Source organism: Triturus cristatus, chromosome 1_1 (genome assembly GCF_964204655.1).
Source record: "Triturus cristatus chromosome 1_1, aTriCri1.1, whole genome shotgun sequence".
Classification (NCBI taxonomy): Eukaryota; Metazoa; Chordata; class Amphibia; order Caudata; family Salamandridae; genus Triturus; species Triturus cristatus.
Window position 1 is genome coordinate 1,272,216,881 of NC_140579.1, and position 16,013 is coordinate 1,272,232,893.

Genomic DNA, 16,013 nt, shown 5'->3' on the forward strand with positions numbered 1-16,013 from the left:
CAAAAAAGTAATCTAATCTGAAAATTGATTTGTGAGGTACAGAAAAAAAAGTGCTACCCGCATCATTGGGTCGGAGTCGCCCCCATACATCTACCAAAGCATTATTCCGCAAAAGATTGGTAAGGGCGCAGTAAACTTTTTTTTTTTTTTTTTTTTTTTTTTTCCGGCCACTGTAAGCCCCTTCAGTGCTCCCCCAAGATCTACCAATAGCATCCATGTTAAAATCCCCACACATTATCACTGGGGTAGGCCACGAAGCTAATTATACTTCTAAAAATTCCAAAAGTTCTGGGTCGTCAGCTGTTGACCCGTATACAGTACAGATAGTAAATGTTTCCTCCTGGAGCATGCATTCTACCAAGGCCCAGCGTCCCCATTTATCAGCAGCCTTTTTTTTAATCGTTAGTTTTTGGCGACTAGCTAGAACGGCTACACCCCTTGTCCTTACCCCTTGTTTAGTGGCTGTAAGTAACTTAAATCCCAGCTGTTCCAAAAGGTACCCTCTTATTTCCTCAATGTGAGTCTCTTGCAAGCACAAAATATCTATGCGAAGTGTCCTAAGATATGCAGCTACTCTAAACCTCTTTTGTTGATCATTGAGACCACACACATTAATAGTTGCCACTCTGATACTCATTTTAATGATTTAACTAAAGCTTAATGTTATACCGTAGGCTTGTTACTCCAAAACTCCGACATCTCCCTAGTACCACCCAGAGTGCTCCGTGCTGTGCTGTGTTCTTGCGTCCCCTCCCCCCCCTCCCACTCCTACTCCCCAGGCCTCGTTCAGACCAACCCCTACCCCTACCCCTCCCCCCAATCCCATCACAGGCAAATAGGTCAGGCATGACCTATATGTGGTAGCTTAACTGATCAACTCTGGTCAGCGCTGCTACTTCTCCCCCCTAGGTTCCACCCCTCTTCTCCCCCCCCCCCCCCCCCCCCCCCCCCACTCCTTGCCAGGTACTGCCTCGAGGCTAAGCTTTGGCTCTTTAGATCCTTGTTATTTACCCCCATTCTTTTTTTTTTTTTTTTTTTAAACTCCACTCCTTGGCCTTCACTTAGTGGATTTCAATTCTTCTAGATATTCTTGTGCTTTGATCTGACGTAAACATTCGGACCCGACCATTCAGCACCACTTTGAGCCTAGCTGGGTACAACCAGTATGCCTCGCAACCCCTCTCCTGAAAGGGAGCAATCATCTGCCGCATTCTCCACCTTCTCTCTACTGTACTATGGCAGAAATCAGGCCTAGCAAAAAAGGTATGTCCGTTAAAGGACCGTTTAGTATGAGGCTTTGCCATATCTAATATGGCTTGCCTTAATAGAAAATTCCCAATATAGACAAGGATTACTCTAGGGTGCATCGTCTGACCTGAATTCTGGCCCTTTCTAGCTGTAAGAGGATACCGATGTGCCCTCTGCACCTCGGTGGACCAGTCCCAATGAGAGAGATCCGGAAAGGCACCCTTCAGTAGGGATACCACAAAGGCCAGGATATCACCACCCTCAATATTTTCCTCAAGGCCCAGGAGTCTAACATTATTCCGTCTCTGCCGGTTCTCAAAGTCCTCAATTTTCAACATAAAATCTTCCGTCCGCTTCTCCTGTTCCTTCTTGGATACCTGAATCTTCTCTACTTCTTCCTCCAGTCTCTCAGTTCTTAACTCGACCTGGTCCACCCTTTCAACCATATCCGTATACAGCTTATTTACCTTTTGTAATGATATTTGAAGTTTTTTGGTCGCCTGACGTGCCCTGCGGCTCTCCTGCCTGGCCTCCCCTTGCATCTGCTTAAGGGTGGAGTATAGCAGATCAAGTGATGCCGGAGGGGCAGCTTCTCCAAGAGCTTCCGGTGCCACTGGTGTATCCCCATACACTTGGCTAGTAGCTGAGTAGTCCCAGTTTAGCTCCTTGACTGCAGTCGCTTCTAATCTTGCATTCAGCAGTTGTTTTGACCTCCGCTTCAGGGTCATGCATCTGCGTGCTGCCGCCCCTGTCTGAGTCCTCGCTTACCGACTAGAATTTATCGGCGTCCGATGGGCTGAGTGGTAACCTGCTCTTAATAGTTACGCTGCTCCTTCGTTCTTGTCCATTCTTCACACTTTCCTTGCCCAAGGCATTAAAGTCTTCGTTAAAGTCTTCATTGAAATCTGCATCACTATTGTTTCTGGAGCAGTTTATGGGAGAGTTTAGAGCAGCTTGTGTTTTTTTTTTTTTTTTTTTTTTTTTGCACACCATGATTAGCTCTTTCTTTGTAGCAACTCCCTGTTGAATTTTATTTAATCCACCTTCTCCATTATTTTCGTTTTGTGAATTTTTACCATGTCTTTCGCCATCATAGATTAAGCCTTCAGGTGAAGCTTCTGTAGTGCACAGTGCCTGCTTAGCCCCTGCAGGGGGAGCCCCAGGCTCAACTATGCTCCTTTTTTGATTTCCTTGCTCGTCTCCCTTGTTTCCAGCTACAGTCTGCCCTCCGGTCTTTAAACTCTCTGCCAAATTTTCACCTGCAGATGCAGCCTGCACCGGGCAGCACATCGTCGTCCCGAACGCCTCCAGGACTGTAGATTGCCGTAGGGAGGGTTCCTTAGCCTCAGCTTGTTTACCACAAGCAGCAGAGGCATCCGGGGCACTCATGGAGATCGGGGCCGGTCCCACAGCATTAAAACCGGCTTTTTTTGTCGATTTCCCCCTTGGCTGACACGGCTTGACCCCGGCCAGAAAGTCCAGTGATCAATTGCGGCACTTCAGCGCCTTGGAGGGCAGGCGGCACCGCAGATCTTGATAATGCGCCGGATTTATCCCCCGTCATCCTCTCCGTTTTCGGATCCATTCTTTTACCGCTAACCATCGGATCTCTATCAGCGGAGCTTGCAGACAGCCAAGCGAGCAGCAACCTCCTTGCAGTGATACTCGCCACAACAGCTCTCCTCAAACAGCTCTTGAAAGACAGCCAGGTATGTGAGTAAATCACCATCCTTTCTTATGCCAGTTTAATCGCAGCATCTCAGTTGGGCCCAGTATAAAGTGTAAACCCCAGGGGGGGAGATGGTAGCAGCAGCGACTACCACTGAGATCAGTCAGCGGCCATCTTGCCCCTAGCAATGTGCTTTTGTTCTTGCTTTTGGGGGACAGGTAGAACCCCAACATTTAAATGTACAACTTTGAAAGCATTGAAATTTTATCAAAGTTGTTTGATATTATGTTAGTAGTTACTCCAACATACTCCATGCTTTATCTTTCAGTTTCTCAAGAGACAAGACCTTCTGAATGTTCTTGCCCGGATGATGAGGCCTGTTGGTGACCAAGTGGTATGTTCATTATTGTCACATTAATGTAGTTTGAATCACCAATTCTATGTATTATTCATAGTTCTTGCTTTCTTTCGTCTCCTACTCTTTCGTTCTTCTTTTCATATTAAACCTTACAAGGCATAATATACATGTGACATTTTAGCTGCATTTGGGGGAGATTCCTGCAGATCCTGAAAATAATAAAAAAACAAATAAGTGACCCCCCTAATTAAACTTTTAATATCCGGTTTAAGAGCAAAACAAAGCTAGGAAAGAAGGTCCTACTACCCTGATTTAGCTATCACACTGGAAAAATCACCTTGTGAACAAGTCCAGGTCAACTTTATAAATGGGTTTCATAAAATTCTGATTTCTTACATTTTCTTACAAAAAAATTTCATAATTTTTCCATAACATTATTTGTATTAGAACATGATTTTTCTTATTACAATGACAAAGAACATTTGTTTAAAAACAGAGACCATATCACTACAGACATAGCCCCATGAGCTCTCCTGTATCATACTACCATCTCGCACACCATTTCATTCTGCTTTCCATACATCCAACCCACATCGGTCCAGAAAACTGCATCCACTATACACCAGCCAACTTTAATTTATTTTCTCCTTTCGGTGTGTAGGCCCAGACTGGACACAGCAACAGTCAACGTGCGTTTCTGTGGCTATACACAGATCTTTCTTCCAACTTCTTCAGGACCGTATTAATTTAACTTAATTAATGGAGGGCAAACGGGGATATTCTCATCAATGTGTGATTTTAAAAACAAAAGTCCTTTCATATGTCAATAGATGATTGGATGATCTCGCGCTCTTAAGCTGCATGGGCGTGCACTCTTATTTCTCCTGAGAGTAACCTACATTTTGGTTGCCAGTTTCGGGTCCCGTGCAACAAAATCCGAGCCGCTTTCACTTCAAATCACAGGCTGCATTCAGGCCAGTCATGAAGTATCTTACTTCTCGGGTGTTGGCAAAGGTCGCCAAAATGTTTCCTTTACACTCCACTGCCGCGCACATTTGCATCTCAATCACGCTTCCAACATATCCCTGTTTTGTAAGAAAATGTAAGAAATTAGAATTACATGAAGTACATTTTCAAAATTGTATCTTGACTTGTTCACGGTGCAATTTTTTCCAGTGTGATAAGTAAATCCGGGTAGTAGGACCTTCTTTCCAAGATCCTGAAACTAAGCCTATACATTTTGTTTTTTCAAGAGGTAATCTATACTGGTTTACAGCCAAAAGTATACTTTATATTCCTCAGACCTACTTTTGGATACACTCACTAACTCTGAACTTATTAAAGAAGCACTACCCGTCTCTAGCCTTATCCCTCAGTTGCAAATCTGTCCGGCTCTGATTAGGATTCCCTGTAAAGTTTTAAAAACAATTGTGTGTCTTAGCTCTAATGAAGTGGAAGAGAAAGAATTGCATTTAAAAAAATAAAAAAGTTTGCTCCTATTCAGTACAACAGTCACATGGTGAAAACTATCTTTTGTAACAAACCACCATGGAATCTTTGATAATATTTGGAAATTCCATAAAGTTTGCTTATTTAGAATAGTAAGATTAAGAACTACTGTGTGATGTCCTTTTGATTATGCACCCACATAGTTTAAGGTGTGACTAGATTAGATTTGTAGCTCGTGTTATTTTTAATCTAATTAAAAAGAATGAGATTAACTATGTTATGATAGTATAAGCTACATAATCTAGCAAGAGTCACGATCACAATAAATGCTTATTTTATTGTAGTTTGTTTAATGAAATTACTCAAATTAAAAGCTGTTTACGTTAATGGTTCCCATTATTACAGTATAATTTGTAATGCACTGTTGTGTACTTCCTGTTTTCTCCTACATGTATCTGTTTTATTTCTCTAGTTCAAAACCTTTTATACTGTGTATTTAATGAATTGTAGTACTGTAATATTGTATTGTAATAGATGACATTTAATTCCGTTACCATTGTAACGTTTTATGTAATGGCAAGTGATACTAAACATCTGAAATTGAAAACTGTGTGTAGACTTTGGTAAAGATGGTGAGCGGGCAGTATATCCTCAGAAGCTCTGTTTTCTGGGGAGCTATGTGGGCTGCGTAGGGAAATTTGGAGAGGAATGAAATGACTATCTGACAAACAGAAAAACTAGACAAATAGTCTGAGTAGCTGAGATAGAACAGGAGTTTGTAACCTATCTCAAACATGTTGAGAAGAGCTGGGAACAACTTTGAGGGAGACTAAAAATGTGGACCAGTTGAGAAGCTGGGGTTATGGTGTTGGGAGAAGTGACAAGGACAGGTGCTTTTGCCTCTAAAAGGTCTGCAACTAAACAGCGACATGAGGAATACATTACAGCGGCTGTCGCGGTGAGTTATTTTTAAGAAATGAGGTGGATATTGCAGATACTTTGTAATTTGTAGAAAACTGAGGTGCCCTGGAGTTATTGAGATGCTTGGGCCTTTGCAGCTCAAACAGCGTGCACTTCAGCCAGACCGCTGTGGTGATGGATATGATGACTTGGTAGAATATCCCTTTTCCCTTCCTCCTACCTTGACCCTCCCTGTATTCCTACCTCTAATACTGCCCAATAACAATATTCTGTCCTTTCATTTGATTTCACTCCACCATTTATGGCATTCCAGTAACATAAGTTGCCTTTCAAAAGGACAGAGAATGGGATATGTGGGCTCGAAGAGCACATCAAGCGCCTATAGAATGGAACGGGGACTACAATTGAGCAGAAGGAAAGGGGGAACTGAGGCAATAAGTGAACTAAAATATTATCTTTTTAAGCTAATTAGAGAAATGGGCTCCTTTTTCTGTCTTTAATATTACTACTTCAATTTCTATTGTTCGTAACATGCCGATCAAAGATGCCAATAATTAAAAACAAAAATAAACGTGCACACGCACACTACACACATTTGGAAACTGCACACAAATGGTGAGAGCAATGTCCCAAACTGGCCAACCGGGTTGCTAGGATTTCGTAAGTACTGGGCAGCTCAGTGTTGAGATGGCCTCCACACAGATGTTCAGTCAACTAGACTAGGATTGAGGGCCTCTCCATGATGCGCACGTCAACTTTTCAAAGTTCCATGCTAATTTCCCAGCATCTATGGAGGAACGCTCCCACCAAATGTCTTTCCCAACACCAGTAAGTAGGGTCTTCTAGAAAAGTACATATAGAATATAAGCACATATAAAATAAGAGTTACTAGCTCAACAGTATAACTGTGTTGGACTTGGCCCTTTTTGCAGGGTCATCCCAGAAATTTTTGCCTTCATTCTGTATTTTTTCTGACCTGTTGGTGGTTTAAGACTCTGGGCACTTCATTGCTGATCAGTGCATATGCTCTCCCTGTAAATTGTTGTTATGAATTGGTGTTTCCATGATTGGCATATTTGATTTACTAGTCAGACCCTAGTACAGTGCACTGTGTGCGCCCAGGGCCTGTAAATCAAATGCTGCTAGTGGGCTGCAGCACTGATTGTGCCACCCACAGAATCAGCTTGTAAAATGTAACCCTGGCCTGCCATTGCAGAGCCTATGTGCAGTATAGTACTGCCATGTGGACTTGGCAAGTGCACTCACTTGCTAGGACCTAACCTTCCCTTTTCTTACACTGCACCCTGCACACAGGGGTGACTGATATGTATGTGAAAGGTAGGACATGCCCTGGTGTGTCTGGCATGACCTGATGGTGAATTACTGCCAATTTCGTTTTTTCACTATTGCAAGGTTCTGTTCTCATAGAACAGAATGGGGAGTTTGTTTATAACCTCTTATAAACATAACTACCCCTGGGAACATGGTAGGAAAATACAGTTTAATATGCCTGAACTCAGAACTCAAAGGTGATTTTTACATTCTCGGTTTGAAAATACCACTTTTAGAAAGTAGGTATTTTCTTGCGTAGCCATCCAGTATGCCTCTGCTAGGTTTGTGTATTGCATGTCTGGCTTTGGAGTGTCGGGTGCTGGGAAGGAGCAGTGGCTCCAGAGAGCCTGGTGAGTCGGGGTCTGGGCTGAATAGGCCTGGTCTGCATTTGGAGTGGTGAGAGGAGTAGCACCAGCACCTGAATAGGGCTGTGCCTGCCTTCCACAATGATGGCTCTGCCCCCCTGTGGTGTGTCTGGAGCCAGGGCTCACACTGACAATGGAGGTTGTTGTGCACTTGCAAAGTGCCCCACGGAACTGGTTTTGGCTGTGTACAGACACCCTCTGCCTTCAGAGAATAAAGGATTTTTGTGTATAAAAAGAGGGGCCCAGACCCCAGACTTTTAGATCACTTCTGGGAAATCAAGAGGAACCTTTGCCAAGGAGAAGAGCCCGAGAAGCTGAGGAGGAATACTGCTCCTGTGCTGTTTGCTGTCTGGAGTTGGCCTACAGTGGCTACTTGCAGCCAAGGAAAGGAGAAGAGGACTTTGCTGTTTGCTGTGTCCCCTGATTGAGGAAGATCTCCAAGGGCTTGAAACTGAGCTTGCCTCCTGTTCAGAAGTCTCAGGGACACAAAGACCTCACCATCAGCTCCCCTGAACTTCCTTGCTGCAAGTTATGACCTGCAAAGAGGTGCCTTCTGTTGTTTTGGACCTCTAGAGACTGTTTTCCGCTGGGAGCTGGAAAAATCCACACATCGTCCCAGATCATCGCATCGAGGCACCAAGTTTATTGCATCGTTCGGGGACGCAGTAAGAAACCAACAGATCACCTCCCCATGCATTAAGAAACCAATGCATCACTACCTCTCTGGTAAGGAACAGACACATCACCTCCCCTGCGTAGCAGTAAGGAACCGACGCATCACCTCCCCCGGAGCAAGGAACCGACGCATCCCCTTCCCTGAGTGTAAAGAACTGATGCATCAACTTCCCTGTGGCCCGTTTTGTTAGTTTGCGTGACGCATCCCAGGTACTTTGTAAGAAACGTGCAATTTGCTTTGAACTGAACTGTTTCTACCATCTGACAGTCATATTTCTATTACTGTGTTGTGTATTTTTGTCGTTTGGTCTTGTTTTGGTTTAGATAAAGATTACTTATTTTTTTTAAACTAGTGTGTGTAAGAAACTGGCTCTATATATACTACACCAAAATGAGGTATAATGTGTATGGAGTCCAAGTGGCCCCCAAGGTAGGCAGAGGTTAAAGTTGGATAGATCGAACCTTACTCTCTAATAGTGGTAGCTTGGTCGATCAGTAAGGCAGTATCAGAGGACCGTGTTAAGCATTTGATGTACACACTCAGTCAGCAAATGAATTCACACACAAGAACTGAACTCTAGGCCAATTGGGTTTGTATAAAAATATACTGTTTATTTTTAGAACCAAGCAAGCCTGGTACAGGTAAGCATTAAATACTTTTCAGTAATAAGTTACTGGATATAGAACAGTTTGAAAATGCAATAGAAATTGTACTTTGTTTGATTTACAGGGGAGCAGTAGTATGCAACACTTAGCAAATACAGTACATTGAAATTAATGGGCTTCTACAGTAAATTGCAGGTAAGTTAGTTTTGGTGTTACTTTTCTAACTCCGTGCTGAATACCTAAATACCTAAATTCAGCACTGGGACATTTCCTAGAAACTGGTAAGTAAACACGTTTTGGTTATTTGTGCTATTTTTAAAGAATATTTTTAGGTGGGGGGGGGGGGGGTCTCCAAGGGTCAGTGATGCACTGTTGTTGCACCCTCAGTGGCACTTGGGAGGCCGGGTGCAGAGTGTTGAGGCCCAATGTTATCCAATGGGGGATAGGGGGCATCCGGTTGGTAGCTGCTGGCAAGCAGGCCACTGTGTTGGAGCAAAGCTCCTAGGGTTTAGCTCGGAGCAAGTTGGGGACCAAAGTAGCACCAAAGGTGCACCCTCACCGGCACTAGGGCGGCCAGGTGAAGGGTGCTGTTTTGAGGTCGGGTGCCCTGTTTTCAATGTGGAACCTCCGGTACAAAAACACTGCAGGCTCGTGGACGAGTTTCTTCTGAGTGCGACCACCACTTCGAGGGGTAAGTTGGGATGTCGTGGGATGGTTAGGCAACGTTGGGTTGGGCACACAAGGCTATGGGGCACCTGGTGCAGGGGTGCCTTGGGACATTGGATTTTCTTACCTGCTCTGGTCGCAGTGGGAGGGGGAGGTCCTCTGCATTGAGGCTGAAGGCATCATCTGGAGGTTTGAGGCAGGTCAGGGGTCGCTGGATCTCGGGTGAGGATGGCCAGGGGGACCTCCTCGTAGTGGTGTGCCACTTGAGCTCGGGCCGGGTTAGGTGAGTGCAGAGTGGGCTGGATTCGCGGTCTCTGGCTGGCACCAGAAGCTTTAGTTTAAACATGTCCGGTGTTCACGGGAGAAACAGTCTGAGAAGTGAAGTCAGGCAGGTCCTCCGGGGTTTGTGAGGTTGCTGGCTGTTGGACACGCCGGGATTTCGCAGTAGCAGGTTCGAGGGGAGACCGGGCTGGGGCCAAGTCGGTGGGCCTCGTCCTCTTGTTAGCTCTGCACAGCTCTTCTTCCTTATTGTCTTCTTGTAGGTAGGCTGGATCTGAAGAAGGAAGGTTCAGGGTGCCCCTAAATACTAAATTTATGGGCGTTACAGGTAGATAATGGACTTGGACCAATGGGTCCCTTCCCTGGGGTGGGTACACCCCCTATTCTGCCACTCTCCAGTGGGAGGGGGGCAGGAGCCTGTCTCTGGTTGTCTGGGACCCTCCCATCGTCAAGAAGGCGGGGACTCTAGGTTGTGCTTCACCTCGCCTCCCCCACCTGAGGGGTGGAGTTGGCAGAGGTGGGCACGCCTCTCTTCCTCACTTGTTTTTCCCACCGGTTCTCCTGCCCAAAGTGTGGGGGGGGGGGTAGAACCAGTGTGGACCAGTTGCTGAAAGCAACAAATGGTCTGGAGAGGCTCACAAAGGTGGCATACCTTTGAAGCTTCTCCTTCGTGAACCCTGCCCATCCTGAGGGAGGAGGCTTGGCACCTCGTCCCGGGATGTGCATTGTTTCAGGCCCCCCGAGAGCAGCAGCTGTCGACCCAGGGGTCCAAAAACATGTCTGGTGGTGGCAGCCTAGGCAGCCACTCAGTCAGGTCACTAGAAGTTGGTCGCATTTCAGGGGGCATCTCTAAGATGCCCTCTGTTGTGCATTTTACATTAAATCCCACACTGGCATCAGTATGGATTTAATGTGCTGAGAAGTTTGATAACAAACTTCCTAGTCTTCAGTGTAGCCATTATGGTGTTGTGGAGCTCGTAATGACAAACTCCAAGCACTATATACTCTTAATGGCAGCACTGCACTTGCAGTGCCCCGAAGTGGACTTGGGCACTGTAGGGGTACAGGGCTCATGCACCTGTACCCTCACCACTGGCATAGGGCACCCAGCTAGAGGGGTGACTGATGTATGCCAGGGCAGTGGATTGTGGGCATGGCACACAGGGATGTGTTATGTCGACTCTTCTCTTTGTTCTGCACCAAGGCATTCAGTCTGCAAAGGCAGTGTGTGAGTGTCAGGGTACAGGGCTTCTGAGGGTGGCACAATAAGTGCTGCAGCCCTTAGAGGCTTTCTCTGGTCACAGTGCCCTGGGTACCTGTGGTACCATTTACCAGGGGCTGAGATATGGCCAGATATGCCAATTGGGTTTAGGCTTCAATGCAGTTTTAGGGAAGGAACATAGGCCCTGGGTATCTGATTAGCAGGAGCCCAGGGCGCACTCAGTAAAAGAACTTCAGCAAAAAGTGGGGGCATACCATGCAAGAAAGAGGGCACTTTCTCAGTGTGATGTCTATTTGTAGTGTTTTCACTGTATTACTGTGTGTGTTCACAAATGCTTTACACACTGCCTCTGAGATAAGCCTGTCTGCTCGTGCCAAGCTACCAAGGGGGTGAGTAGGGCTTATTCTAGAAATGTATCCCCCTTACCCTGACTAGAAGCAAGGGTCCCTATTTTGACAAAGGTACCTACCTCTGCCAACTAGAAACCCCCATTTCTAACCGTTTGTAATCCACTTTGGGGTCAAATCTCGGAAAGAGTAAAACAACCTAAGTGTAATTTTAGTCCACAATCGTATAGCTTTACCTTTGTGCATGTCCTAATGTGGGTTTTTTTTCCAGATGGAAAGCCACAGGTAAAAACTAGTCATTGTCTTGGTGAGATCTCTATGATGACCAGACCTGGTTGTTAAACTTGAAATATTTTGGTTCAGACACTGGGAAGAACTCCCTGATAAAACGCTTTTATGTACCTAGAACAATGTCTCAGCCACTGAAGATATCCAACATACACTTCAGTTTATTTTGTTCATGCTAACCTTCAAGAGTGATGTTGAAAGTTTGGTATAGAGGAGAAGACTGAATCTACCAGATTTGAAAAGTGTGTTTCAGCACTTCTAAAACCTGCTCTTGAATGGACACAGACCCACTTTATGCAAACACTTGTTCTCTAGAGAACTTGAGTTTTGTAACATTCTCCTTGGTTACTTTTTGTATCTGGTACTTCTGTTGCCTTCTAAACACCACTGTTGAAGGGCCCTGCCATTCTCCAGTTTTACCACAGTGGCATTCGATGAAGGCAGGTAGGTGTTACAGAATGACCTTGTTTCTCCGCCCCATTCATCCTTATCCCAGAAAAACCTGACTTTGTATCCATTGCTCTGGTTAGACTTTATGATGATGAAATCCCAAGATATAACGTCTTGTAGCAAAGTGCAAGGAAATGGCTCTTTTTGTATGGTCACCCCCAGGTTTTTTGACTGATGCTGCTGGTTTTCAGACTCGTGAGAGTGTGCTAAGGCCTGCTAACCAGACCTCTGTGCCAATGCACTGACCCCAAAACGTGTATGTCACATTAGCTGTACCCAATTGGCGTAGGCTAACTTAGTATATGGTCCCTTGTATATGGTACTCGGGGCACCTAGGACCTGTAAATTAGAGTTCCACCCCCTGTCCCTCAGGGATTGTAGCAATGACTGTGCCATCCTGGGGTGACTAGAGTAAAAACAAATCTCCCTGCCCACCATTGCAGACTGGTAGGGCAGCTTCAAACTGGTAGCCCTGCTCTGCCATTTAAAATCCATGGGAAAGTCAACGGACCCCATGAAACATGCATAAGTCAATAATTCGAAGTTAGCGCACACAAGAAGTGAACAAACGAATCATGTTTCATACAAATGAAGAAATTGTGGCGTGCTACTCAGAAACGAGGAAGCCCACCTCGCTATTATGAACTGCAATATTGCTGGTGAACAGTCACCAGTGTACTGAGTGCACTGCGATAGAAAGAAACAGAGTAATTTTGAACAACTAAACTGAGTTGCCGTGAAGTCTGAGTGTGTTTAAACTGTGATGGAATAACCAGCAGTCTAATAAACAATCAATTAAACAAACAACACTTAATTTGTTGCTAACTCATTGTATTGAAAACGAAAAACACAGTAACTGTTCAATCTGCAAACAGTAAAACGATTGAAAAATAATAATACAGTCAATAGTAAACTGCCCTAGAGCAGTGAATTGTATCATCAATTCTGGAGAAAATCAAGAACAAGCCCAATGCATTTCGGGATGATTCTCATCCCTTCTTCAGGGGCAGCTGGAAAAAATGAAAGCAAAAACAACATTGAAAACCATAGCTATGTACATACATGAAATTTTTTGTAATCAAACATATACATGATGCAGCGTATCAAGGCACAAAGAATTCTAAACTGGCCTGAATCAAAACATTAGCAATTCAATGGAAAAAATAGAATGTTGCAGAAGTGAAGAAAGGAGTAAATTACTCTTAATTGTGATTGAAGAGTGTATACAAAAGTACCCAGGAGTAACCGTTGTTAAAAACGTATGGAATGGAAGACACCCGTGAAAATAAGACTGAGAAAAACGAGAAAAAGCTTAGGTTCTTACTGATGTGCGAAGTGACGATTCAATGCGAAACTAACCAGAAGCGCCGAAGGCTGCAGGACACTGAGGTAAACAATGAAAATAATCTCAAAGCCAACTCATAGTGAAGTGGATAAATGTAGTGTGGCCAAGACTGCACACGACTTACTTTCATGCGGTGATGGTGAAATGCTGTGTTGCTATTATATAGCTGAGTCAATGGCTGTACTCCTGTGTGTGAAAACTCGGGCTGGCTGTGGGGTAAGAGAGAAAGAAAAAACGGAATGTAGCGAGGAAACGGAAACGACTAATGCTCAGAGTTGGAGCCGAAAAGGAGAAAGGAGGGTAGGAACGGGGGCTTACCCATGAACTGTGTTGGACCCTGCATGAAAGATGTCGAGTCCTCAGGTGCTGTATTCGGGCGGGAATAAATCTGCCGACGGGCTGCTGAGTGCGTGAACCTCCAGGAGGAACGGTAGTCAGGAAACTGACTGGCCGAATATTTAAATTAGACGAACTGCGTGGACACGTCCTGACGGACGTGATGAAGATCAAAAGGGGACTAAACAGTGAAACTCTGCCGGGAATGTAACTGTTACTGGTGAAGTGTGGAATAAAGTTGACATGGAAGAGGTAAAAAAAGGAGATGAAGGGATGTACGCGTGTAGGTGTGTATGGCTTGAGTGCGTAATTCATGAAAAGCTGAAAGAACGCTGTGGTGTAAATAAAAAATCCATGTGCCTGACAAATGTTGTACCTGCCAGAACGTAGTGTTACAATAAATGAAAAACGAGGAGGAAGCTTGTGATTAGTTTAGAGACGCTACTGAAAAAGAGGGTAATCTCAAACGAGGGAGAAGCTGAGTGAAGAAAAAATTCCAAAAGCAAACAGATAAAAAAAATTTTTGATTTTTTTAAAACAGGAAATGTGATGGTGTCTGATAAGGCAATGTTGCTGAATGGAGCCAGAGGAGGGCTATTCAAAGGCTTGTGGAAAAGGTTGAATGAAACGTAGTAAAGTGCCCAAGTAAACCAAGTGGGAAACGTGAAAAAGTGAAACACATATTGAATTGCTTAGTCTGTGACAGACGTACAATCTAAAGGCAACGACAGAATCTGACGCTCTTGGAAAATGGGACTGAAGAAATAATGAGACCAGGTGAACACATGGTATCCCTTGCCGTAAAAAATTAACCAGAACCCGGGTACTGAAGGTACGACTTTATAAAAAGCATTGCATCTCTAATCTGTCATTGAGACCAAAGGGTGTTCGGGTCTGTAAATACTTGATCCACCACACTTCTCTCTGTGAGAGTAATTTGTCTGTGTTGATCTGAGTGCTGCGGGGCATCATCTCTAGTATGGTGAATCTGAGTTGTGCGATGGTATGGTGATGTTCTAACCAATGTGAAAACAAGGGAGATTTGAGGTTGTTAGTGCGGATTGAACTTTTGTGTTCTGAAATTCTGGTTTTAATTTTACGGGAAGTTTTGCCAACGTACATTGAACCACAGGGACATTTGATAGTGTAGATGACGTTGGTACTGTCGCAGGTGCCAGTGTATCGGAGTTTGATGGCTTTGCCTGAACGCGGATGATGGATGACGCTACCAGTGATTACGTTGTGGCAATTGACACAGTTGTAGCATTTTTGCATGCCCTTGAACTCTTCACGATCAATTGTGGGTGATGTTGATAAGATATCTTTGATGTTTTTACTCCGGGTAAAAGCAAAGATGGGTTCAGTGGAGTAGAGATCTTTGAAATCTGGTTCCTGTTTTAACACTTCCCATCTTTTTCTGATAATCTGGCGAATGCGCCTTGAGCTCGTGGAAAATGTAGAAACAAAAACATGTCGGTCATGGGTATTTTTCTCTGTAGGTGCGAGAAGTTCCGCTCGCGTTTTATTTGAAGTTCTGGACATAGCTGCCTCTAGAACTGGTGCTGGATAACCCCGCTGTCGGAATTTCTCTACTTGTCTTTGAAGTGATGGTCCTAGAAGTTGGCTGTCGGAAATGATTCTTTTGGTTCTGATCAGCTGGGAATATGGAAGATTGCGAATCAATGATGGAGGGTGAAAGCTGGAGTGAAGAAGGAGATTATTTCTGTCTGTAGGTTTGGAGTAGATTGTTGTGACCAGAGAGTTGGATTGTTTTTTGATTAGTACATCCAAGAAAGGTAGTTGTTCTGGACTGATATTGTATGTGAACTGAATGCGTGGATTCTTTTGATTTAGTTGACTGATTTGTTCGATCAACAGATCTTCAGAATTCTTCCAAATTAAAAAGATGTCGTCAATGAACCTGGCAAAAAATGCCAAGTTGTCAGTCCAAGTGTTATCAGAAAAAATATGGTCTTCAAATTTGGCCATGAACGTGTTGGCGTAAGCAGGAGCACATCTCGTTTGTTCACTTCTTGTGTGCGCTAACTTCGAATTATTGCCAATTATACCCAGTCAGCCCGTTTTAGTTAGCAGCACCTCCTTGTTTAAGAGATATTCCCTTCACCATGTCATTCAACAGCATTTCAAACTTAACTGACAATCGAGCTGATACTTTAACATACTCTTCATCACAAGTCAATGAAATCTATTCACTCATTCAAGATGCACCGTCTTTCAACGCACAAAGTGGATCAGTATCACAACAAATACGCCAACTTGAATTTGTTACCCGCAGGGCATTAAGCCAGAGACTTCATGCTTCAACACTCATTCAATACCATAAAGTTCAACGGATTCCACGGGGACTACGCCTACCCATCAAACCGCTACTTTACAAGTTCCAATTCAACAAAACTTTCATGGATAAGTGGCAAGCAGTATTAAACAAATGTTCAC

At 44.3% G+C, this 16,013-nt stretch overlaps 1 protein-coding gene across 3 annotated transcripts in view; it reads left to right on the forward strand.

The window, feature by feature from the left end:
* The window catches only part of LOC146871944 (PAT complex subunit CCDC47), a 636,305-nt gene that overhangs the window by 148,612 nt on the left and 471,680 nt on the right, over positions 1–16,013 (forward strand). For all 3 annotated transcript variants that reach the window (XM_085652333.1, XM_085652350.1, XM_085652340.1), the window contains exon 6: positions 3,246–3,311. In XM_085652333.1, coding sequence (XP_085508459.1) covers positions 3,246–3,311 — 66 coding nt within the window. The remainder of the gene's footprint in view (positions 1–3,245; positions 3,312–16,013) is intronic.